Genomic DNA, 25,082 nt, shown 5'->3' with positions numbered 1-25,082 from the left:
GTTTTCTGGATAAAAACTCATTTTTATTAAGAAAATAGTAGAATGCAAATGTGTCAATCAAAAGACATAAATCATCATTAACTTCATAAACTTGATAGAAAAACTTTCTCGTATGATTTTCCTTATAAACAATTGAAAGGATAGAAGGTTCATTATAATATTAAAATAACTATTTGAAATACTTTTCAAACAAGACACTCACACAATGTACAATTCAAAAAATTTAATGCAATGAACGACATTTTTTCGCATTATATACAACATTTGAACTTTTTAGCTGTTTCTTTTTTTAAGGATACAGATTGGTAAGAGACATTCTATGTTTATGTAGTTTATAATGTTCTGTGAGATAAAATAAATTTCTCGAAATTCCATAATTGAGTGAGTCTCCTTATAACTACTCAGAATTATAAACAAAGTGATCCTTTGAACAGAATATAATTGCACAGATAATGTTACTCTTGAACTATGTTTGTCCTTTTCAGTGTCTATATGACTTCAATACCCACTACGTTGTTTAGATTGGAATGGTTTGTTAACGACATATATTTACCCAATGTGGGATGTTTTTCTTATTTTTTTATACTTTTAATGTAATTTCTGGTAGTGTAATATCTATAACATTATATTTAAATTAACTTAATTTACATTTTTTTAAACACGCTTCTATTAGCTTCACCTGCATGTGGATTTGTTTGTAATTCCCCTTTGTGGTTTATTAGATACTGTTAGTATATCCCACCACCTGAATTGCGTTCGTAAACCGAGCGGGCTGAGGTGCCAATCTTCTAGTTCGACTGTGGGGGGTTCAAATTTCGTTTACGTTGTATAAAAAATTTTTTTCGGCAATTTTTTTTTGACAAATTTTTTTTAGAAATCATCACTGCAAGTTTTCTCTTTACATCGAAACAAATTTTACAACTGTGTGTCCTCTGTTGGAGATTTACTATATTACTTGTATTACTTTGGAATTTAACACTTTAAATTTTATTATGTTGTTCGAGAAGAATTTTACATTCGTGCACCCTCTGTTGGAGATTTACAATACAAATAACTGGAACTTAAGAAAAAAATTTTTGACAATTAATGGACCTGAATGGAAATCGTTGAGCGCTCGATATGAGAAATATGGAACAAAACGCCAAACGCTTTTTTACAATAATACTAGTATTTTTCCTTCATTATTGTTTCAAGCTTATTTAAAAAAATATTTTCTAACTATATTTATTATATCAGATTTGGTGTAGGATGAGTAATTATACAGTCTCTTCTGTCTTGAGTTCATCCAATCAGTTTTTACAGACCTTCAGGATGACACTCTTGTTTAAGTGTGGATGTAACAGAGTTGTAAGTTTTTTAATGTAAGATATATTTTTGTTGAATCTGACATTATATCTTGATAAATTTCTTACTAAATACTTTAACTGTAACATAACAATCGGCGTGTACTCACCCCTAACTTATATTCTGTTAGTTGTTTCAGTGACATTGCAAACAACAAGAAACAATACAAGTAAATTTCTTAGCAAATTGAGACAGTCATTTTCAGATTATGTTTACAATAAAAAATATCTAGAAGTGGTTAGGTTAAGTTAGGTTAGGTCTACTATAATTGGCGAGAGGAGCAGTATAAAAAATTTAGGCAAAGAGTTGTTCTTAACGGACAATGAGTATATATATATATATATATATATATATATATATATATATATATATATATATATATATATATATATTGATAGACTTAAAGGAAAGTCGAAACGTCAAAATTTATCTTTCTTTTGAAAATGATCAAAAAAAAACTAATTTTAAAACAGAAGAGACCTAAAATCAAGAACATTTAGATGCATTAATATATCAAAAGGTCTAAGAAATAAGAAATTAAAGAAATTTATTATATATATAATATAAATTGATATTATCATGATTATTCTTTTATTTCATTATTTATGCTTAATAGCAGCAATTAGTGGTAGTATCTCAATATAAAAAAACGATAACGATAATTGGAAATGGAATTCCATGGACCCCTTTCAAAGTATTCAAAAATAGTTCGAATAAAATGAATTAATAAATAAAAAAAATATCATCGAAAATATAAATATTTTAAACGATTTCATTACTAACTATTTATTAGAGAATATATATCACGTTTGTTTGTTTGTTATGAGCAAATAGTTCTAAATAAATATTTAATTTGTTCAATGTCGGACATATTAGGATCCGTGTATCAAATATATAATCTTCAACTGTCAATGTATAATTAAAATATATTTAAATACGAGTATTCACATTTTCTACAAGATTATGCAAAAATTGTGAAAATGTCTTTACTGTTCAATCGTTATTTGTGTGGTATGTATCAACTTTCAAATATCAAATACTGATAAAAAAGAATTATTGAAAATAAATATAGAACATCAAATATTTAAGAAATAAGATGAAACTACATGTTTAGTGAATCAAAAAGGTTTTAATTGAAGAGAAAACAGTTTATAGCATGTTATTGATTTATTCCAATATGGTTGCGCGCACGAAAGTATATCAATCTATGGAGTATACTGTAAACAGTTTTATGTTGAAGACCTTTCAAGTTCTTTTTTATTTCAATCATATACTTAATCGTTGCGTATGCGCAAAAAGTATTCATCTAAAACGGGCAAGCAATACAAAGTTCCATGCAAAATCACTGTGATTTAGAATTTTCCCGCACAAATAACATTTTGCTCTGATAGAGTAAGCAAAATTCTCCAACGACATGGTAAATAGATAGAGTAGATAGTACCAGGTAGTTTTATCGAGAATTGTATATCTAATAACCTTAATATAGAAACAAAATTCCAAGGTATTTCTGGTACTTATCGATTCTGACAAGAGGAGGCATCTATTTAATCCAAAAATTTATCAAAAACGATAGGCATTATGTGTGAAATATGATGAAACAAAGAGCGAAATGTTAGGAATTAAAAGTTTTATTCCTTTTGCATGAAATCTCAGATAATTTGAACTCATTTAAGTGTAACCCATTAAACTCTACGTCCCATTTAATTTTGCTCAAATCAAATGAATTGAGATATTTACCTTCCCTCTTACCGATGCAGAAATAACTCAGTTCAGTTATTTGACGAATGGTTGAAAAGTTTGAGGGTATATTTACTTATTTTTTGAATAGTGCTTCATGAGCCTGGTGACATCTCTGTTAAGATTTGCGATTTATTTTTATTTTACTTTTTTATTGTCAAGGGAATTTTGGGTTAGAATACAATAAACTGAATGAATGTAGCTATTTGTCATTCCATTTAACCCACCATATCAAAGTGAGAACAGGTTTATAAATAATGAAACGTTGAGGTTCTACAAACCACATCAAAGCAACTAACAGCGGAATTATAACTTTATCATAATGATTATTTATACAGTGCATGTTTTTCACGCAATTTGTTAAGTACATTTTGTAGGTATGTCTTGTTACTTGTTACTAGCCTATTTTTAATATTTCGTTATATCCGAATATTGTTAACTGCATGAAGCCCCCAATTATATAGATCGTAATCTGTAACTATTATTTATAAAGTTACTAAAGTTATGGAAAGCATACGCAAAGCAATAAAATAAAAGGTAGACGTCCTAGAACAACAAGAAGGAGACCCGAGTACGTCTCGAGTCTCCCTTGTTGCGCCGGGACATCCCCATTTGTCATAAACTTTGATCCGTGCCTGTGGCTCCACCACCTTTATTATCTCCAGTTGCACCACCAGCACTTGAAGATCCACCTTCACCTCCAGAACCTCTTCGGGTACCTGAACCTGACCCTCGGAAGTCCAATTTGTACTATATAAAAGAAAAAAAAAGATTGTTAGAGTTTCTACTTTATAAGAAAACTATCGATTAATATTAAATTGAAATTTATACAAATAAGACTTCAAGAACGTGCCAATCAAATTCTGCATTCATAGATTCAGGTTTTTATTTAATTAGTTGAAATTTGTAATGCTTTTGCCCATTATCGAAATAGAATTTTATCAGAAAAGTTTGCAATCTGTAATATAAGAAATAATGCTTATTCATTTTTCAACAAGTTATACTGATAATTTAAAGTGTATCTATTCGAACTTGAAGGAATTTAAAAAAGGTTCAGAGTCTCGACCGCAAAAGTAATATACTGATTAGGTTAAGTTAAAAAAGAGAGAAAGATTCGTTGGTTAAAGTTTGTAAGGATAAGGACGATTTTTGTAAGGAGGGGGGTTTGTTGGAGTAGGCCCTAATATAGGAATAGCTCCTCTGCAGGGCTTGGGTTGTGGTGGTTGCGTGGGTTTGCCTAAATATTTCTGAAGGAAGATTTTGGCTAGAAGAAAATGAAAATGAAGCTTGTAGGCAAAAACGGCTCTTCCAGGTTTGGTTTTTTTCTGATTTTTGAAGAATTCTTTTTTGGTTTTTTGAAAATTTTTTGTTTAAATTTAAAAGAAGGCGCGCGGGTACAGCTGCGGCTGCCTTATACCCTATCGTCGGCCATTTGGTAGGAGAACCGGTTCACCAGATTGCAGGGAAACCGCAGAAAACCTGCAACACCGACGATAGATTAGGTTTACAAGAAGTGCTTATAATACCCATTAATACGATAAAACTATTGATTTTCACAAATTCATGTATTCTTAGCATTCCCCGTAAGAAATCAAAGTGTCTGCTGAAAAACACGAGTTTCTGGAGCCAAAATAAATAAAATGTTATGTTTGGTTCCGACGTAGAAGTGTCATATATTTAATCCATATCCAATGTATCATCTCCAATTACTTATTTTTATTTTATATTAATGTGACTGTATACGATCGTAAATATTATCTTTATCTACTGATTTTATAATTATTTATAGTTGTTATTGTATACGATAAGATTTAGTACTTAAGGCAGTTTGTACACTGATACTTGGTTCTTTATAGTTTGATATGGTGTACGCTACTCAAATTATTAAAACTAACTTCATTTATTTATTTTTTGCTTAATAAATTGTTTTTATTACAAAGTTGTCAATTTAGTTATTGAACTAACGAAACAGTTAGTTTTACAAAAACATATGTCGAGAAAATTCTTATGTTATGATAGGTTTATATTGAAAAAAGCCAATGACTTCACCAATATGTGTCATCAGGACATCTATTCTTATTTTTTGTCTAATAATAGCAACACAAGTATAACTAGGAGATAATTTATTAATATAATTGTTGAAAAATGGATGGTTTTGCTATTAAATTCATTTATTAGATTAACTTAAAGAAATTGATTACTTCGTGAAACCAATAAGTTTTGTCATCAATTGGCACAGTTCCTTAACATTTTGTTTGAGCTAGTTGTTCGATAAATATAAAGAACCTATTTGGATAACTACTTTTGTTTTGTTTGTCAAAATTACATACTTTTTTTTAAATTGTATTCGATGTTTTCTTATCATTCAAAATAATGTTATTCATTATTTAATAAACAATGCTTTGTCGTACAGCCTCACAATTTACATTTTGAATAGTCATATTTCTTTCAAAATAAAGCTCAAACAAATAGAAAAAATTGTATCGAAATCATAAATATTGAATGGTTGGAAAATTTATTTTTCTGTTTTTAATCAACTGTCGGACACTTTATATGTTTATTAATGGTTGAAATAGTTTAAAGCATATTAATCAAGAATGTCTGACTAAACACTCGAGTTTCATACTCCTATTTACTATCACTAATCACTTTCAATAGCCGAGTTATCATCTTCAGAGATCAGATATTAGTGAAGTTATAGTAAATAGTGTGAAATGCAATTTATCGATTTAAGTTGAAATCTAATTATTACTTGGATGAAACTTTTTATTTATAATATATTTTTTGAAAATGAATTTATATATAAAACATAATACATACACAAATAGTGTAGTCTGGGGTCTTTTAAAACAATTATTGACCAAAATACAACAATGAATTGTTAATTTTATGAACTATCAAATTATGAGTTTTTGATTTCATGTACATACTTCAGAAAAATGTTATTTCTCTCAAACGTATGAAACAGGAATCATAATCATTTTTGGTACTAATAAAAATGATGCAAACAAAAACGATAATAGAGAATATGCAAGTGGTATAAAATTAAATTATAAATTTAAAATTATTATTTCAACATTTAATTTGTCTTTAATTGTATAAAATGATCATTAAAAAATTTGCAAAATAAGCGAGCGAAATTTAAATTTGATAAATGTATTATCATTCGTCGTTACCAAATCCTGTAGGTATTTATAGTGATCAAAACAGAGTGTTGGTTGTGTTTAATACAAATATCCAGTTTATTCTTGTGTTCCTGAAGTGTTTCCATAATCATTTCATATATTGCTTGAAATACTTAAAATGCATATCCGATCAGTTTTTGGGCGGGCTATCACTTCGTATTAATTATTATTTTTAGATTTTCATGGTACGGCACATCATAATATGATTTCATTCACACCATTGTCATGAATTAATCGGATTGACACTCCGTATATAATTTTTGTTAAAAACACTACTTAATTTATGTTGAACATCAAGTGTATATGATATTCAGCTGTTTATTTTTCAAATTCTATTGATAGAGTACTTATATTTTTTTTTGGTCAAATATATATTCACCATTGCATGAATTTCCAAGAAACTGATTATGATTTTTCATAATCATTGGAGATACCATTAAGATGAAATTGTGATAAGTCCCTGTATACCCCATGTGCGCCATAAACGTGTGCAGTCAAGACACGCAATTTTTTTTGATTTTTTAGGAAACATTTGATTTTATGATAAAAATGGCAGAGGTAAACTGTATACATGTAATTATCTACAAATATTGTTGCCATATGTTTCCCTTCAAGATTCCTCATTGCTGAGAAAAAAATAGAGTCTAAAATTTATAAAATACGAAAAAATCAAATTTTCCCACGCGTGGTGACAGGCTTCTAAAAATAATTTTTATTCAATTTATAATATAGTAAAATTTAAGATCTTCCTTTTAACTTATTCTAGTTCTTTTCTAGCTTCATTTTCTCTCCGTGCATCTTATGTTGTAGATTTATCATTCGATCATCACTGGCATTTAAAACTGGTGCATGTGGTGCCTAATTTTTTATACTCGTATTTTTAATTAGCTACACTTCTATGTGTGAGAAAATAAAATTTATTACAGGTGGATTTGTTGTGTGGATTATTCCCAATACGTTACTAATTGTCTTCCAACCTAACGTAACCAACCAACGTAGATATTTGAACAGCTAGTAAGTTTCCGTTAAGATCACATAAAATAAAGATTTTTCCCTGTTCTTATTCTCAAATCATTAAATATTGATTATAGATTCGCAATGTATCTTGTAGATAATTGAAAGATCTTTGTCTGAGTTTGTCATAAAACTAATCGTCCGCTGAAAATTTTGAGAAGTTCATTTTTGCAAACCTTGCCTTGCACAGATGGACAGATTTTTCAGTTATATTATAATATTGTTTTCATGTGAAATTGAACTTCTTGAGAATTCGTGTAATGGTAATTTGAGCTAACTTAATGAGATATTATTGACAGTATTGGTTGCTGTTGTTTTGAATAAGAATAATATATAGTGAAAATATATTTAAATTGAGGCAGACATTCTTGATCAGCATTGATTTTTAATCATACCACAATCAAATTAAGTAATTTGTTTCCAAATTTACAAATTTGATGCAATTAATATTTTAGTTTAATATACCAATGTTACTTTCTATTATTATACCATATTGAATCCGATGAAATAGTAACGTTGGTAATAATATAACCCTTTTCCGTCGGTTAAAAGTAGTTTCATACTATATATTCGAAACATCTCTACCACTAATTCTAGTACTAAGAAAATATAAACAAAACCGACTGAAAAGTTGAATCGTTTTAGAATATTTATTCTATACTTATGATTGTTTTCCAGCAAATGTCTGATAGAGTTTTATTTCAAATCAAAAAACAGTTCACATAGTTAAGTTGGAACATCTGTGAATGTAATATTTATACTGATTAGACTATTTATACTATTGAAACAGGGTGTTCGTCAGTTCATATAGTTGTCGAAAATTGTATGTCAAAAGGTCGAAGTACATAGATCATTTCATTGAGGGAGATTCATTGTAACAATTTCTCGGATTAAATCTCGAGTTTCAAGAATTTTCACAAAAAAGTGAAAATTTATATTTTATTTATTCATGAATAATGAGTTATAATGTCATTTTATATTCCGACGTATCTTAATAAAATTTCATGATCTCAGCTTTTAATATCAAAGTATATAAAAACAACAAAATTGAACTATTAAGATCTGTTAATTTACTTAATATTTGCCATAGGTGTTGAAAATATCACGTTATTGATTAATATTAATATTATTGAAAGCGACAGCACTCGCTTTTTTGAGTATTCAATGGTTTCGTTGATAATTTAAACGTAGAGTGAACTATGGAAACATACAACGATGGTATTCACATAAAATCTGGAATATTCCAAAGAGTACAAGCACAAAAATCTTTGTAATGTGTTTGGATGTATTGCTTTATCTAAAAAGAGGCTCTGGCTTTGGAAGGAATGAGTTCTGGTCCCAATATTGAACTAAAAACGGTTGTGAATGTGACACCAGACCTCCAAATAATACACTATGTTTAATTACAAAAATGTGAAAGCAGAACATTCGACATTTCTATTTTATTTCGAGGCCAGATCGTTATGATGTGGGAAATATTTGAAACTCATTTATAAGTAAAAAGAGAAAATTGCTACTTTCTTAGAAAGGGAAAAGTGCAAAACTTCCAAATGCTTGAATTGTGATGAAATTGAATTCGAAAATTGAAATACCGATTTTAAATCTCCAAGCAGAAAACCCACATACGAGGGCGGTTTTGGTGAATGATTGACTAGAGTCTTTACATAAATCTGACAGCTATATAAGTCTTAATATTCAAATAAAGAAAAATGTTTTATATGTTAGAACAGTATCGAGAATACAGAATTTCAATTAAACATGATTTTTGATGTGGGAAAATAGTTGAGGAAATCGAGGAAAAGTTACGTAGATATTATTCGCATTTGTTGAAAGAAACAGGTTTATTCCATCGCGGCAATATCCTTACCCATTGGAAAAATAGAGAGGTGACAAACACAAATGCTTACCTTGTTAGCAAGACATTAAAAAATAATATATCGTTTTTACAATAAAGTGACTTTCGTGTTGAGAAATCACTCTTGTGTGTATATTGTATTTTATTGCTGTCGAAAAAATGCTTACAAGTAGGTTATGGATCTATTTATAACTACTCAAGAGGTGAAATAAAGAGAAAATTTAATGATAAATCTCTCTATGAGTTTTCAACTGTAATGGATAAAGCCTTTTCTCCATTATTTGTAGATTATTTAATTTTCACCACGTTACATTAGGGAGCTAATATTTGTGGGGTGGTTGTTTTGAGAGACAAAACAGAAGACTTGATTAGAACAAGTAGTTACAAACCATAGCGTATTACAATATTCCATTGGACAGAATCGATAGGTGATTAGTGGCGCGAAAAGTATTTTAGGATATATCTATTATTTGTTCATCTTTAAGACCGAATTAAAATTATGTCCAGTACTTTAACAAAAAACAGACTATTGCCTAACAATCCGAAAAAACGATTAGAAAAGTAGTTAATTATTTGTTCTATAAATATTTTAAATATGCACTTACACACGAACACTTACTTTAAAACTCACTTATCTTACTTGCAATAGAAATATGAAAATTACCTACGTCTTAAATATAATACCACGAATATAATCTCGGAATATGTCGCGGTCTTGTACGCCTCGTCAACTTATTATAGACAAAGAACTAAGAGTGGCTATTTGTAGTATGAAATCTTCTTTTGAAAAGTTTTTATATCCAAGATAATCTCAAGGGTGTCTCTAACAATTAATAATTAAAGCTACCTTTAAATCAATACTGATAGGTTTATTATTAATTGGCATGCAATTATTATAATTTCACTTTATTTCATTAAACTATTTTTTTTAATCAAAATTATCAGATTAAATTATCTACGTACTTAATACTTTTAATTGGCAGTTTTTTCGCATAAAATTAAGACTTTAAATATTAATCTAGGAAATGAACAAATTACATTTTTTGGTGACAAATAATTCATTTTACAATGTTTGTTGAATTTAAATTTGATAATAACATTACAGTGAAGCAACTCCGTTATAATCTATGCACATTCTATGAAGTTACTTCTCGTCAGAATATAAAATTGCGTATGAAATTCGTATCACAAACTATCATAATGGCACACACACTGTTATCAGACTCGACTGATAATATTTATAACTAGTACCATGATGATTGTCATATAAATATCAGAAATGGGAAAACAATCATAATATATCTATAATTAGTAAGCGTTTTAGTACATGCAATTTAATTATATTTTAGGTGAAACGTATTTACAAATTCTACTTTAAAAGAAAGCGATAAATGTTTTTGTAGGAAAAGTCTGAAGGGGATATAAACTACTTATATGATAGATAAAAGAATAGTGTAAAAGAATTGAGGAGGATTAAAATGACGGAAAAACACCCCTTATGAAAAAATAGCTCAAATCATTATTATCATAATTATTGTGATGAATAAGGATTAGTAACCTGTGTTTAAAATGTTGAAAGACTTCATATACAATATTTTTTGTTGAACATATAATATTTTTCAATCTATTTTAGCGTAATATGTATATAAATTGCTAGCTTGATGCTCATAAAATACAATATTTTTATTCTCAGAATCTGAAACTATTGAACGTTTTAACTGACATGAAGGCATACACAAAATAGTGAAGCCAATTTTTTAACAAAAAAGTGGTACTAGAAATGAACGTCAATTGTACTTCTCTTTAAAAAGATTTGGGAATTGGCTTTCAGAAACCAAAAATTCTATCCTTATTTCTGCGTTTTATCCTGACAACGCTAGGTAATTCGATTGAATGGTTTTATTAAGTGCGGAATTCCGTGCAGCGAGTGGCATATCATGTACCGGAAATTTTAAAAGCATTTTAGGTGGATTCCATACTAGGAAAATAAAAATTATTCACATTTCTTTTGACACTTATTATAATGCTCTGCGTGTTGTGGGAGAAACGGCTTTTTTGATTTTTGGTTTACCCATCAAGTATTTATATTATTATTCTGTTCCTAGTCTATGTACAGAACCGGAATGTAGTTTTATATATATTATTGCCATAAACATTCGAATGTTCACATAAAAAAGGTCAAAGAAGAGTTGAATTTGTGACTAGTTGAAAACAGTGTAAGAAAACGATAGTGATGAACATATATAGTACATGCGGTAGAAACACACCACTCATGTTCGTATTAGGAGTTGTTTATGAAGTCTTCGAAAGAAAATTCAGAGCTACTGGAAACCACGACAGTCCTAGCACTCTACAAGGCCACATTTTTTTCAGAAAACGGTATTATCGACAATTTTTATTTTCTCCATCCGATTTATTTGTTTTTTTTATTTTCTTAAACTGTACATACTTCACTGAGTGACAAATTGTTGACTTCGGGGAACAAAATAACTTTTGATGAAGTAGCTGAATTTTTAAGCAGAGGATTCAGTAAGGTAGCTCAAACGGAGACCAGTGAGGGCTATGATGTAATTGGATAATTTCCATTGAATCCAGATATCTTCATAAAAAAAATTAGTCTATCAAAAAGAACAATCAATTCCAAGTAATTGAAAATTTAGAGTCGATATAGCTAGAGCATGAGACTACCCTTAAAAAGTGATATCATTGGCGGTTAAGTGATATATACTTGATACTTGCCACTTTATCACTGGTCCTTCTCCAATAAATGGATTAGATGAGCAGATGTATTTCCGTAGCCCCTTCGTTGCCTTGATTTTATTAACATTGATTTATGTGAAATACTCTTCACAGTGCTCAAAATTATCCCACGTAGACTCAGAAAATGATTAGATAATACAAGATAATCATATCAGAGATCCATTATATTCATTTTTGTCCCTAATTTTTTTTTATATTTTGTAGTTTTATTGTTTATTCACAACTAAACTGGTCTCATATGTACCTAATTGTCTTTACTATCTCGAAAGTCTTTTAATAAACAGTAATAAGCAGACCTCTATATTGAAAATTCTGTGTTGGCTTTTACAAAACAAAACGAAAGCGCTCCTCTATATACAATTGAATAAACTTGATTTCATATTGTTTGGCATCAATTTCTTGGAACTGTTACTGTATGTTACAGTAAGATGGATGCGTAGAACAAAACGATATTGTCCAAGAATTTTTCGTTTACACAGATAGCTCAGGAAAAGCACTTACATACACTTCCATGATGTAGAGTACCCATACCCAAAGATAACATTCTCAATGCCATACTATCTGCTACTGGTGAACAATCGGTCGTTTAGCTCTTTTTCTTGGGCTATACACAGATACAAAATGCAAAAAGATATCGACATGCCGTTTTGCTACTTTAATGCCAATTCAGTTTACTTTTAAAAGACCTACTTAAACGTTTATATTTCTATTTATACTTGTCAAGGAAAATTTCAATACAAGGAGAGCGTTGATTATCCGAACGTTCGATTATCGGAACCGAAAGATGACTTGGGACCATCTTATGGTGGGGTATTCCAAGCAATGGAATTGGCGTTTCTGTGGCTCGAATATCAAAAAGAGTTGTGCCATACGCTGTTATTACAACTGAAGAGAATTAGAGGTCTAGCTGCTATGAAGAGAAAGTCGACATTGAAACAGACAAGTATTGAGACATTATTTATGTCACAGTATTAATTATGATAAAGCTTTGATTAGATACACTTTAATTATTTTCATGCATACTCGTAAATAAATATTTTTATTCATTTTGTACATGTAAATAAATTGGACAATTTATAGATATGTACTTCAAAACACTCGTTTCTTCACTATGCACATACATACTATGTTTATACCTATAAACAAACTTATTTTTACAAAGTTGTTGTTTTAGATTTTCCTTCTACTTATTATATAAATAAAAAAAAAATAAATAGAGGAAAAATAAATAAAAATTTTGATTATCCGTACTTTTGATTACTCTTACCACCTCTGACAAAAGTAGTTCGGATAATCGACGTTCTACTGTATCTGAGATATATGAAAGAACAGCTCTCAAGCACTAAAAAATTTATATATTTTGCAATTCTGGAGAAAAGCTGTTTTAAACGATAATATCAATTTTATAAGAATCGGCTAAACAGAACCAGACTTATAGGTATTTTTTCATAACAAGTTTCCCACTTTTCACCATATCCTATTTAGAGAGATGGACTAAACCTTATGGAGTTAAAAATGCGCAGAATTCCATTATTGTATATAAAGTCCCACTTAATTGGGCAACTTTCAAAGAATTCTACTTTTTCAATTTCTAATAATATCCGAGTGTGCTTGTTATAACTTTTTATACTTGAAGCTGTAATATAATCCGTTCCTGAGATATGGTCGACGGCCGTTCTTAGTTGACCACCCGGTAAAATAGCTTCTTGCATTTTATATTTCAGGCGCTTGTTACCATTTGGAAAGTAAAGAGAAGTACAATTTGAACAAGCACTGTGTACCATGACAGTTAGTGATTTTTTAATAGAATTTTGAGCTTGTTGTATTATTGCATGTACTATTATTCATTGCACATATGAAAACACGACTTGAATCTAATTCACAACTAAACGAACACAATACAAACTAGCACCACCAATAATTAACCTGATCATAATCGGCTCCGTTATTAATAGGATTTTGAAGTTCTGGATGGCCAATATTATGCTAATAAAAGACATTTTATAGTAAATTACTACAGATCTATCAATAGCCAGAAAAATCGTGTTAAACTGTGTATATCATCAATGAATTGTATACATGTATAGTATTTAGTATGTACTATAGCACTTTACAGGAAAGTAAACGATTGGATGCACAGTATCATTTGCACTTTAAAATTATTATAACTAATTATTTCCCAAGTACATTCAAATAATTTATATTTTTGATATCGGAATTTAAGTGAAAATAAACAAAAATAAAAAATGTCAAAATACAGGAAGCTCAGAAAGTTCGTTTTGAATTTTCCTAAAAAGGCCTCTGAGTGACTCATTATGTCATTATTTTGTATGTTCATGTTTGACGACGATAGTTTGTAGATTGTTTGTTTTTTGACTTTTCGGCCACCCCGTATCTATACCTTTAAGATATTTTTTACAAGACTCTGTACCTCATTGTTCTGCTTTCTAAATAGGTAGGTGTTAGCAGTACTCTCTGAAGATAACTAAGCTATTTACTAAAATGGTCAGCTCAATGGCCACTAAATCTGCATATGCTGTCCTCTGCCATACCTATAGGTATTGACGGTTCAGTAACCTCATAGCTGATACGGTTATGAATTATTTGCATTGTCTTGCGACTAGAGCGTTTTTTGTGTAACACTCCAACCGATTATTTCGCCATCCGTTCAGTTAGTCATTAATTTGATACCTTACGAGGCCACAGGTTCAAAATATGCAAAAGATTCCTTTTAAAAATTAGGAAAGACTTGTAATTCATACATTTTCTGATGATATTTTTTCCAAAATAATTTATTTCGTAGAATTATATTAGCGCATATTTATTCACATAGGCAGACTAATATTAAAATACAAATTTTCCAAAAAATTAATCTCAGCGACTTCAAACAATAATAGGATTTTATTAGTAACTAAATTTAAACATATCGTACAGATTGTTTCTGTTAAAATTCCTAAATCCACTGATAAAATTTTATAGTACCCAAATTTATGGTTTAGAAAATGATTATGATGAAAGCTTCAAATCCAAATGAAGGCTCATATGATAAACTTTTATTCGAATTCGAATGATCAAATTTCAAAATATGGAAGCCATCTGGGATAAAGATATCATAATATCATTCCAAATATTCCATGTAGTCGGTAAGTGGACGCATGATTTTTGATACAATTTATTGTAATTATTGTAATGTAGGCTTATTCCGACATAATACACTCAATATTCTAAATCATTGAACTGGTAGTCAACATGAAAAAGTGAATCTCAACTATAAAATATCTGTTTTTTTTTCTTAAGTGCCCTATTCATTTACAGAATATTGGCAACCATTATACTAATTTATATCGTTGATGGACCTGCGCGTCAAAGTTCGATGGTGTCTAGTTACTAGAATTTCTTTTTTCGAATGCCTTTCTATTTCCTCATCTTATCAGTTTAACACCTCCTTGGTCGTGTGTACTTAACAAGGGAATCAAGGTGGCCCATGATATCGGTAAGATTTAATTTCTTATAACATTTTTGAGTAGTAGTATTCCACAAACGATCTTCTCTTACTAATAAAATAATGATGCTTCTTGGTTGTCGAAGATTATCACTTACGATTTCCGTGAGTTGAAATATTATATACAAATCAATATATAGAATCATCTAAGTGAAATTTAGATAATTGTCGAATAAATATGTTTCGAAAAGTTTACTCTCCTTAAGTACTAAATGTATAATTTTCAACATTGGTAGGTAATTTTGTATGATGGTGAAGTGTTATTGTGTTCTTTTGGAAAACGACCTAAGTTTTAGCAAAAAGTAGTATATTTTAAAGGGCAATATATTTAGTTGGGTATAATAATAGTAGCACAAATAATCAATATTTTAGTGAGTTATAAAAACATATAAAGGTAACATACAATATAACATTTTTTCGACCCGAATGTAATATCAGAAAATAATTGTAACAATTACTCAAGACTTGCGAAACCAAATATGATTTTTTATTCGATTGTATAATTCTCGGTTGGAATTTATGATCCTTGGTGCATTCCACTAACCACTCATGACAATGACGTTCACGACCATGGTCTTTCCCGTTCTGTTTAGTCTAGAGCGTTATAATCGTAAACCCAGTGGAATGGAGTGTTTTGAGCATTTTGGTGAATAATACAAATGGCAAAACATTTTACAAAAATGATTAAAAAGTACTTATAATATCCCTTTCCCGATCTAATAATCAGATAAATTCTCACAGTTACAACCTTTGTCGATTTGAGTTTCGAAAATTTCATAATTCTTTCAACGCTCACTTCCACCTACGTCTTGTCATAGGTCGCCTCTACCACAACGATCGTAGTTGTCATATAGAATTCCTAAAAGATTATTTTACGCGCTGCGAAGGTTAGTGGACGAAAATAATCTTTTTTACGGAGAATAATTATAATTTAAATGGCTAAAATCACACTTTTACATAAATGTCACTCTTCAAAAAGTGTAGTTTCTATTAGTTTTATGCTGGTATTCGGAGTTGGTCGAAAACAATGTGTTGGAAAGCATTACGCGATTTTAGAACAGTTAGTTTTTATATTATTTTTTTTTATATTTACAATGTTTTTAACAATAATTTATGTGTTGAATTCTATATGTTTGTTTCTTCAATTCCCTGTAAACAAGTACTTTCATCTGTGTACTTCCCAAAAACCGTACGCGGCTTATTTTCTTCACGTAATATTGGCAGGGATAATGGTACAATTTTTGAAATTATTGTATTATGATAGCATTTTGAAAGTGTCATCACTTCTCCACGGTTGTTTCAGTTAAATATCATAATATTTTGAAAAAGTTGTTTCAAAAATTAGGACTTTTCAATTTTGAATGCGACAAATAGTTATTTTCCTAACAAGTGCGGAAATTGTGATAATTTCCTGCACGCGAGTGCAGTTGTCCATCATTTCCATCCAGGTTCCATCATTTATTTCTTCATATAAAACAAATGATCTTGATGAATGATTTTTGGAATCAGAAATTTTCACAACAATTAGGTTGCCTTTAACTTGAATGTCGTCGACAGTGATATTTACAAGCTCGGATCTGCGGAGAGCGCCAACCAGTGCAAAAATGGTACTCACTTTAATCATCAGGTATACCTCATCGGGAGCTAGCATAACCCTGGATATATCTTCTTCAGTAAAAACTAAAAACTTGCGCTTTCTGTGCTCGAAAACCAATATTTTTTTATTTAAGAAACGACGTTAGCTTATGGAAGTTTCCTATATCCAAATTTTGTTTTATTTTTACTAAACTTTTAAACTTTTCACCATCGAATAGCGGGACCATAATGTATTAGATTTCTAAAATTTACTTAGGTCTGAAAAATACGCCAGAAATACCTCTTTCTTATAAGTTTTGGCTACTTTCTCCTTAAACCATGTAACAAAATGGTCGTATTGCTTCTCATACCTTAGTCTGGATTTGGCACGTAACAGCTCGGAATTAGCTTCATTTGCAGACTTCAAAATGGCTTCGGGAAGTTCTTCGGCGGATGAATCCATTAATATTATTGTATCGGATTCGGTTTAATGTGGTTTAATTTAAAAGAAGATTGTATTCATTCGGTCACTTCCAAGACGTTTGAACAACTTTGACGTTTTAGTAACAATTACACGCTTGGCTAGCAACTGATATCAAACCCGGGTGGTTTGATAGTTGTTTCTCCTTTGAAGAATGCCACTAGTGTGGGAAAGTGACACTTTCAAAACTAAAATACGTGCGGGAAAGTGGGTTAAAACGCACGGTCGTAGAAAAAGAATATTATATTCTATCTTGATTAAACATAAGACTGAATTCCGACAGTACATTCGGGTTTCAAATATCTGTATTTCAGAAGATGTAGAAAATATACTAAATCAAAATCGCATCAAATATTCATGTATTATGTTTTTCTGAGATTATTTCATTTTTTTCTGGTATGTCTATTAACGTTAAGCAATCATTATACGTACTCTTATTTGAATTTACCCCTATTCTTTGAAAAATTTCTACTTTTTGCCAAAATTAGAATCAAAAGATAATTGGTAAATAGAATAGTTATGGATAGAATTCACGAAAACTTGTTAGTGCCAACAAAATTAAGGATAAATAAATCACCAACGTGCTATCTTGGCGTTGTAGAGCTTTGAAATGTAACGATTCTACGAAGGACTTGTGAACTTAATTGGTCTCGTAATGGCCTACCATCTAATGTTGCACATGGTATTCTAACTCTTTGTGGCAACTCTATAGAGAACTAGATTGAGTAGAAACATTCCATCAGATGTCAGCAATGGTTAGATGGATTCAGATTAAACATAATATTAACAATTCTATAACACTCCTTACACCGCCAAAATTCTTGGTAAATTTCAAACCGAATCAATAATCATGGCAACTTCACTACCCAACAAAAACAATTGCCCACAATTTTAAATACAAATGTTTGAAAGGTGGTTTATATCGATTTGGTGTGTTAAGTTTTTCTTTGCACAAATTCCTGGAAATAGAATTTCAGTGTCCAATAGAGCGAACATAGTGGCTCTGGATGATGACGACCTGCCGAATCTCGAATCGCAGATAGACTAGGGATTCCCGCGCTTAAGTTATCCGAATAGTCGGAATCGAACTATTTTAGAAGAATATAATATGGTAGATTCCTTTCTAATATCACAATACGGCGGATACTTGATGGAGCCAATTTTCAATTTAGGATACATTAAGAGTACCCAGGTTACCTATATCCGCACAGGAACCCAGATACTGGTGTTCAAAAGATAATCTGGGCGATCAGAAAGATCTCTTCTCAGAGAATTCGTTCCATATCAATGTTTTGGGTAGGCATAGTACTTCGTACGCAGTTTATTCTCATCCGCGACATTTTCCCAGGGGATAGATATATTGGAAACATCAAATGAATTCTCCTATTACCCTCCAGGAGCTCACACTTGCGACCCCAGAATCATGGACAAACATCCCGATAGATACCACTGACTTCCTTATTGTTTTCAAGTACAGGCGCCTTACTACAGACTGGAGAAAGACACACCAAATATGACTGCATTTTTGACTTCACTCTAAACTGGTTTCTTTTGGATTCCAAAACATATTATTTTGCCAATTTGCATTGGATACATAACCAAATTAAATGTACTTTGAAATAACATAATAGTGACTCTTTCTGACAAATATGAGAATTCCAAGAATTTTGGCTATATGTAATATAAAATATATTGCTTACCAATCCAGAGTATCAATGAAAATAAATTTAACAATGATAATGAAGATGATGGTAACAATTATATGCAAACTTTAGATTTTTATTTAATTTTGTTTCTGTTTTTCACAGGAAAATACATTTAATGATTTACAATAAAGTGTTTGAAAGTGTTCTTCATTTTATACATCAAATTTTGAAGTGATAAAAGTTAATAGTTTTGTATCTGTTATAACTAATATGAACAATTACATTAAAACTAAATACAGCTTTGGAATTTTTGGATTTTTTTTAATGACAGTTATAGTAGTAGTCTTATATTGCAAGCAAACATTTGTTCATATTGTTTCATTTCAAACATGAGGATAGCTTTGGTTAATCAAAAATTATTTTATAAAATTATCACTGACTACATAACTGGAACGGAAACATTATTTAAGGAGTAGATAGAACGAAGTCACATTGCAAATAAATAGTATTTGAACTAACTGAACATCATTATCTTACATTAATTTATAATAGATTCCATATCATTTTTAGTCGAATTTTTCAAGGAAAAATTAGACTATTACGGTAGGCATGACTAGAAGAAAAATGGGGGGCACATCATTTTTCCCATGTTTTGAGACGTCCTGAACACGATTATGATGATTTTTCGAATGTCTGTAGTTTATATATATATATATATATATATATATATATATATATATATATATATATATATATATATATTCTTATTTTCGTCTCTCGAGCAATTGCTATAGGTCTGATTTGGTTCAAAATTAGCATACATGGCTTTTTTGGCGGCGGATTGATGTTATTAGGGTTTGGTTGAAAACAAATGAATATTTCGAGGGGTCGCAGTGCAAAAAATGTGGTTTTTGACCTTTGCTCAACTCTGCAGGTCAAACGAAAAGCGACTGAAAAATGAAATTTCACATGTAGGTTCAATTAGTTGCGAGATGTTTTCCTGTCTAAGGTCGAAACTTTCCATCTCCACCTCTCTCCATTTTATGGTCATTTTGTTATATTTTCTTATTTTTTGGCCAGAAAAAGTTTAACTAGAAGTTTCGAACTTCGCATGCAAGTAGGGGTGATGTTGAAAAATTGTCTTTCTCAAGTTCAAAGTTTTCTTCTTCAGTTCTTCAAGCACAAAACGCCCGAAATCATTTTGATCGTTGTAATTGTTGAACTGGACCGCCTCCTATTTAATGAATAATATGAGTATGATCGTTGCTAGGGTGATTTTTTTTACTTCCCATTTTCGAAATTTCTTGTCATTATGACAATTTTTTCTTTGTTGCCAATTGGAATTGAACAAGAGGGTTCGAGACCACCGGGTCTATTGAAATTATGAATTTTCATTCGAGAGAGAGAGTTAACTTGTGAAATGAAAAGTTATTGAGGAATAGCAAATTTTCCATATAAAGAAATAAAATTGAGAATTGATATCATTTCCAAGAAATTCATTTTATGGAAAGATTTGTTTGTGTATTAGTTAAATTCTTCATTCGACGAAAAATTCGACTTTCGTGATGGAGCTCTGCTGCTCACGGCTTTTTTCGATACAAGAAGTTTTTCTATTATTGTTCGACAAAATCACTAATTTTATAGCATTTAAATGTGTCTCGGGGTTTACAATATGTTTTTTCAAATTTAGAGTTTTTTTATTTACAAGACTTCTTTTTAGCTTTTGTATTCAATTCAGAATTATAGTGTAGAGTAGAATTAGGGAGAAATTTAGACATTGACTAACAGACATAGCAAAAAGAATGTTAGGTTCTAAATTTGTTGTTCTTCTCTTCGTTAAAAATATTTTTCAATAGAAACACAACAGATATTAAATGAATTACATAGTAATAATCAAGGTCAAATGACAATATGAAATTTTGTGTAGACATTTGTTGATATGCCAGCTTTAAAAACTATTTTTTACAAAAAAACCAAATTTGATAGATAGAAATGAGAAAGTACTGTATTTCAGAAAAAGTGCTAATTTATAGCTTTGTCATGTCATTCAAAATCATTTGGTATGAATACATAATAATTAGATCTAGTCTTCATTCCATTTTGTGAGTAAACTCTATTCAGTCACAAAGAAAGCCTACTTTTGGAAATGATTTATAACTTTAGAATGAAATATTTCTGCATCACTGTGGAAATGGTATCTATATTCTAGATTTACAGATCTCAACATTTTTTGGACATCTGTTTATGAACTACTTGAAAAGCAAACCCAAAAATGTTAAGGATCTAAAAGCATGGATGAGAAATGAATGTACAAGTTGATTAAAATTTGGTATATGGTAGTAAAATTTTACACAGTCCAGGAAAATGGCCATCAAAATGACATTGTTTCAATACAACAATATTATCGACGACATTATATTTTTAAAATTGTATGTGAAAATTCGAATGAAAATACGATACTATTTGTTAAATATCTTTATTGTTATGAAAATTTTAAGTTTACATTCAAGTGAGAGTTCAGAATAGAATCGGCAGAAACCTATGAGAAATTTAATATTTCAAATTAATTTTTGTAAAACCAAAGTTTAGCATACATTTTTTAGTTTATTTTAATTTGGTATTAATGAAATAATATGATTTATTCAAACTATATAAATATAAAATTTTGACATTAAATATTGTAATGTATAACAAACATTTTGTTTTAAAATTACTGGGATTTATTCAGTCAAAGGTGTTGTTCTCCATCATAAAATGATAATCATCATCATATTATACATTTGTCATCAAAAGAATTAAAATTGGTATTGGAGAAAAGTATTTTCAGGTACCATATGAATCCATCTAGCCATGTGCTAACATTATGTTGAAAAATAACTAATTGAAATAAAAACATTCCGTAAGAATTGTAGAAGAAAAATGAAGGAAATATGTAATACTTACTTTGGTTGCGCATTCGAAACATGTAGTTACAACTTTTGAAATAACATTCATAAGATTTTTAGTTTCCTGTATCACATTATCGACTTTTGTAAATGTAGCGGCTTTTCCTACGGTGTGATCCTTCACAGTGAACTGTAAACGCTGAACAAATGTTGGTACCTTGTCTAAATGAGCAAGAAGTTCTTTTTTATTAGCACCACAAGGAACCTACCGAATAAAAAATTAGCATGATTCAATCCGAATGTGGTAAATATTCTAATAGATTAATATTTGTTATATACGTGTATTCAATAATAGCAGTTTTTCATTAAATAACATCTTATAAAAAATCAAATGAATATGTGTTGATGGTATTAATATTGGAAACATATTCAGATTGTTGTTCAGAAAAAATAATAATGAATCTTTTCACAAAGCAATTTGTGCATTAAGTGAATGAGAACAAGAATTATATACGTTTCATAATTGTCATATATTAATGGTAGGTTATAGCGAATGGAATTCTCTTGAAAAATGAGATTTGTAGTTGTAACTGTAATTTTCTGACCAGTTCCATGCATAAACAAAATAATGCGTTACTAGAGCAACGAACAATAACTTATTAGAAGTGTCAGTGTAAAGTTTGACGTCAAAAAAGTAAACCAGAGTTGAGCAATAAATTTAATTAAAAAAAAAAATTTCACCGAAATTGTGAAAATCGAAAAATTGGAGTATCGAACCATCATCAAGTACCTGTATTAAAAGGGTTAAGAGGTAAGCAGATTTACGAAGATATGCTTAATACCCTTGGTGATGAATGTACTTCGTATATGAAAAATTGGACTGCAAGCTTCAAAAGAGGTAAATTTTCCATTGAAGATGATGACCGATCGGGAAGGCCAGTTTCTGTGTCAGTCCCCGAAAATATTGATGCAGTTCATGACATGATTTTATCAGACCGTCGAATTGGGCTAAAACGGATATCTTAAGCACTGAATATTTCATAAGAACACGTTCATCATATAGTTCACGTCAGTTTGGATATGAGAAATTGCTACAAAATGGATCTCCAAATGTATGAATGTTGACCAAAATCGTACAAGGGTAGAAGCGCCGCGTTCGATCTGTGCTCGATTTGAAAAGTGTGTAGACTTCTTAAACCGAATTGTTACTATGAATGAGACTTGGGTACATTTCTACAATCCAGAAACAAAGCGGCAATCGATGGAATAGCGATACTCTGGTTCTTCAAGACCTAAGAAATTTCGCGTCCAGAAATCTGCTGGAAAAGTAATCATGATTGATTTTTTGGATAAGAACAATAACTGGAGATTACTATTCAACATTACTGACCACTCTACGGGAAAAAATTGAAGAAAAAAGACGCGGAAAGCTGTTCAAAGGTGTTTTGTTTTTGCAGGACAACGCCCCTGCACACAAATCTCATGTTGCCATGCAAAAAATTCGTAATTTACAGGTTCGCTGTAATAAATGTATCGAATTAAGAGGAGAATATGTTGAGTAATAAAATATTTTGACATTGAAATTTTGTTTGGTTCTATAGTAAGCTAAGAATTTATAAGTATATCCTCGTATATAAACTCATTTTTGAGAACCATGTAATGTAGGTCACAACCATATTGTCATGGGCCTAGGAAAACAATTATAAGTTCAGGTAAAGTACAAGGATTATTTTTTGAGTAAGAGCCATCTTGTAATCGAGTAGGAGAAAATTCAGTTATGTAAATTGTATCACAAAATATAAACAGTTTTTGACTTTACATCATTACATTGGTTAAGTACTGGTATTATCACTCAACATCCACCGCCGCCGTTAAACCACTTAGTAACAGTTTCATTCAACTTGTCTTCATTTTCTAAAAGCTGCTTACGAATAGATACGTTCAGTTTTGGTATCACTTGAAATTTTGATGATATTTAGTACTGTACGCAAATTTTTTTATCCACTTTTTGGGTCAAGTTTTTATTCACAACACTAGACCATATTTACCATGAACGTTACATGATTTACACGCATTTCATTATTCAATACACCTTAACGATAAATTTGAACAATGACGGCGTAGTGAGAGACTAGCAAAAGTGGTTGATCTTAAATTGAATTAGATAGGATGCACAGAAACGATGTATAGTCACCCTGCGCAAACGGTTCTCAATATGGATTAATTATGCATTAATGACATTTAGAATATCTAATTACCGGCAGGTATAGAGAAAGTTTCGTTTTTGCGATAACTAGTCTTTCAGAATTGAGGAAAAATTAATGAAATAAAAAATTTTAATTTTTAATATGCTAACGCTGTATGCGACCAAACCTCAAAATTTTTATTCACAAAAAAATAGATTTCAGTCAGAATAACACAAAATGTATAGGAAGAACAATAATTGTTATAGATCTAGATACTTGCCAAAGAAGCACATACTTTTCTCAAAATATTGTTTAATATAAAAAAATGTTTCCATTACATCTATGAATAAGAACAATGGATGGAAGTTAATGAAAATTGAAATTTTTAATAAGAGAGTTGATATTTGTAGAAATTTAGATTGAGGAAAAATATAAATAAAAATTGTGTCTACAGATTATGTGCTCATAAAATTCTCAAGAAAAAATTTTTAGGTTAGGTTAGTATGGGCTACCTCACTCTCTAAGTCAAATTTCATAACAAACAAAGTTTAGGGCTTCTGGGTTATTTTTAGGAATTAACCAAAAGAAACTGTAACATTGAATAAGCAATGGGTATTGACGGGCATAAGTTGTTACAACGCATCTCAACATTCCCGAGGTAGAGGGCTTAGTTAGGATAGTCGACCTATAAATAATACGTGAATATTGCATCGTCAATAGTTGGTTGATCGATAAATTCGCTGACTATATTTCAATAACGGTAAATTTGGAATTGTATCTAGAAAATAAATAATCTATTCTGTGTGCCAATTTCTTCGCAAACGTTTTTGTTTAGATACTGGACAAATGTAAATTTATTACTGTTTGTAACTAAAATATTGGAATCATGCCATACAAAAAGGTGACTGCACA

General features: G+C 30.2%; 1 protein-coding gene across 6 annotated transcripts in view; it reads right to left on the bottom strand.

Annotated features, from left to right (window-relative positions):
- Positions 1 to 3,212: 3,212 nt before the first annotated feature.
- Positions 3,213 to 25,082, bottom strand: part of LOC130904206 (alpha-catulin) — a 193,750-nt gene continuing 171,880 nt past the window's right edge. Inside the window, exons 11-13 of one of the 6 annotated variants that reach the window (XM_057816834.1) lie at positions 22,043 to 22,249; positions 13,822 to 13,881; positions 3,213 to 3,831 (exon numbers count right to left, since the gene is read on the bottom strand). In XM_057816834.1, coding sequence (XP_057672817.1) covers positions 3,697 to 3,831; positions 13,822 to 13,881; positions 22,043 to 22,249 — 402 coding nt within the window. In that variant the 3' untranslated portion in view covers positions 3,213 to 3,696. Of the gene's footprint in view, positions 3,832 to 13,821; positions 13,882 to 18,034; positions 18,170 to 21,560; positions 21,977 to 22,042; positions 22,250 to 25,082 lie in introns of those variants that run through there. The other 5 variants (XM_057816836.1, XR_009060823.1, XM_057816835.1 and 2 more) reach the window with 5 other exon arrangements.

Source organism: Diorhabda carinulata, chromosome 2, assembly GCF_026250575.1.
Source record: "Diorhabda carinulata isolate Delta chromosome 2, icDioCari1.1, whole genome shotgun sequence".
Classification (NCBI taxonomy): domain Eukaryota; kingdom Metazoa; phylum Arthropoda; class Insecta; order Coleoptera; family Chrysomelidae; genus Diorhabda; species Diorhabda carinulata.
The sequence above is the reverse complement of the archived record's forward strand: the minus strand, read 5'-3'. Positions and strand labels throughout refer to the sequence as shown.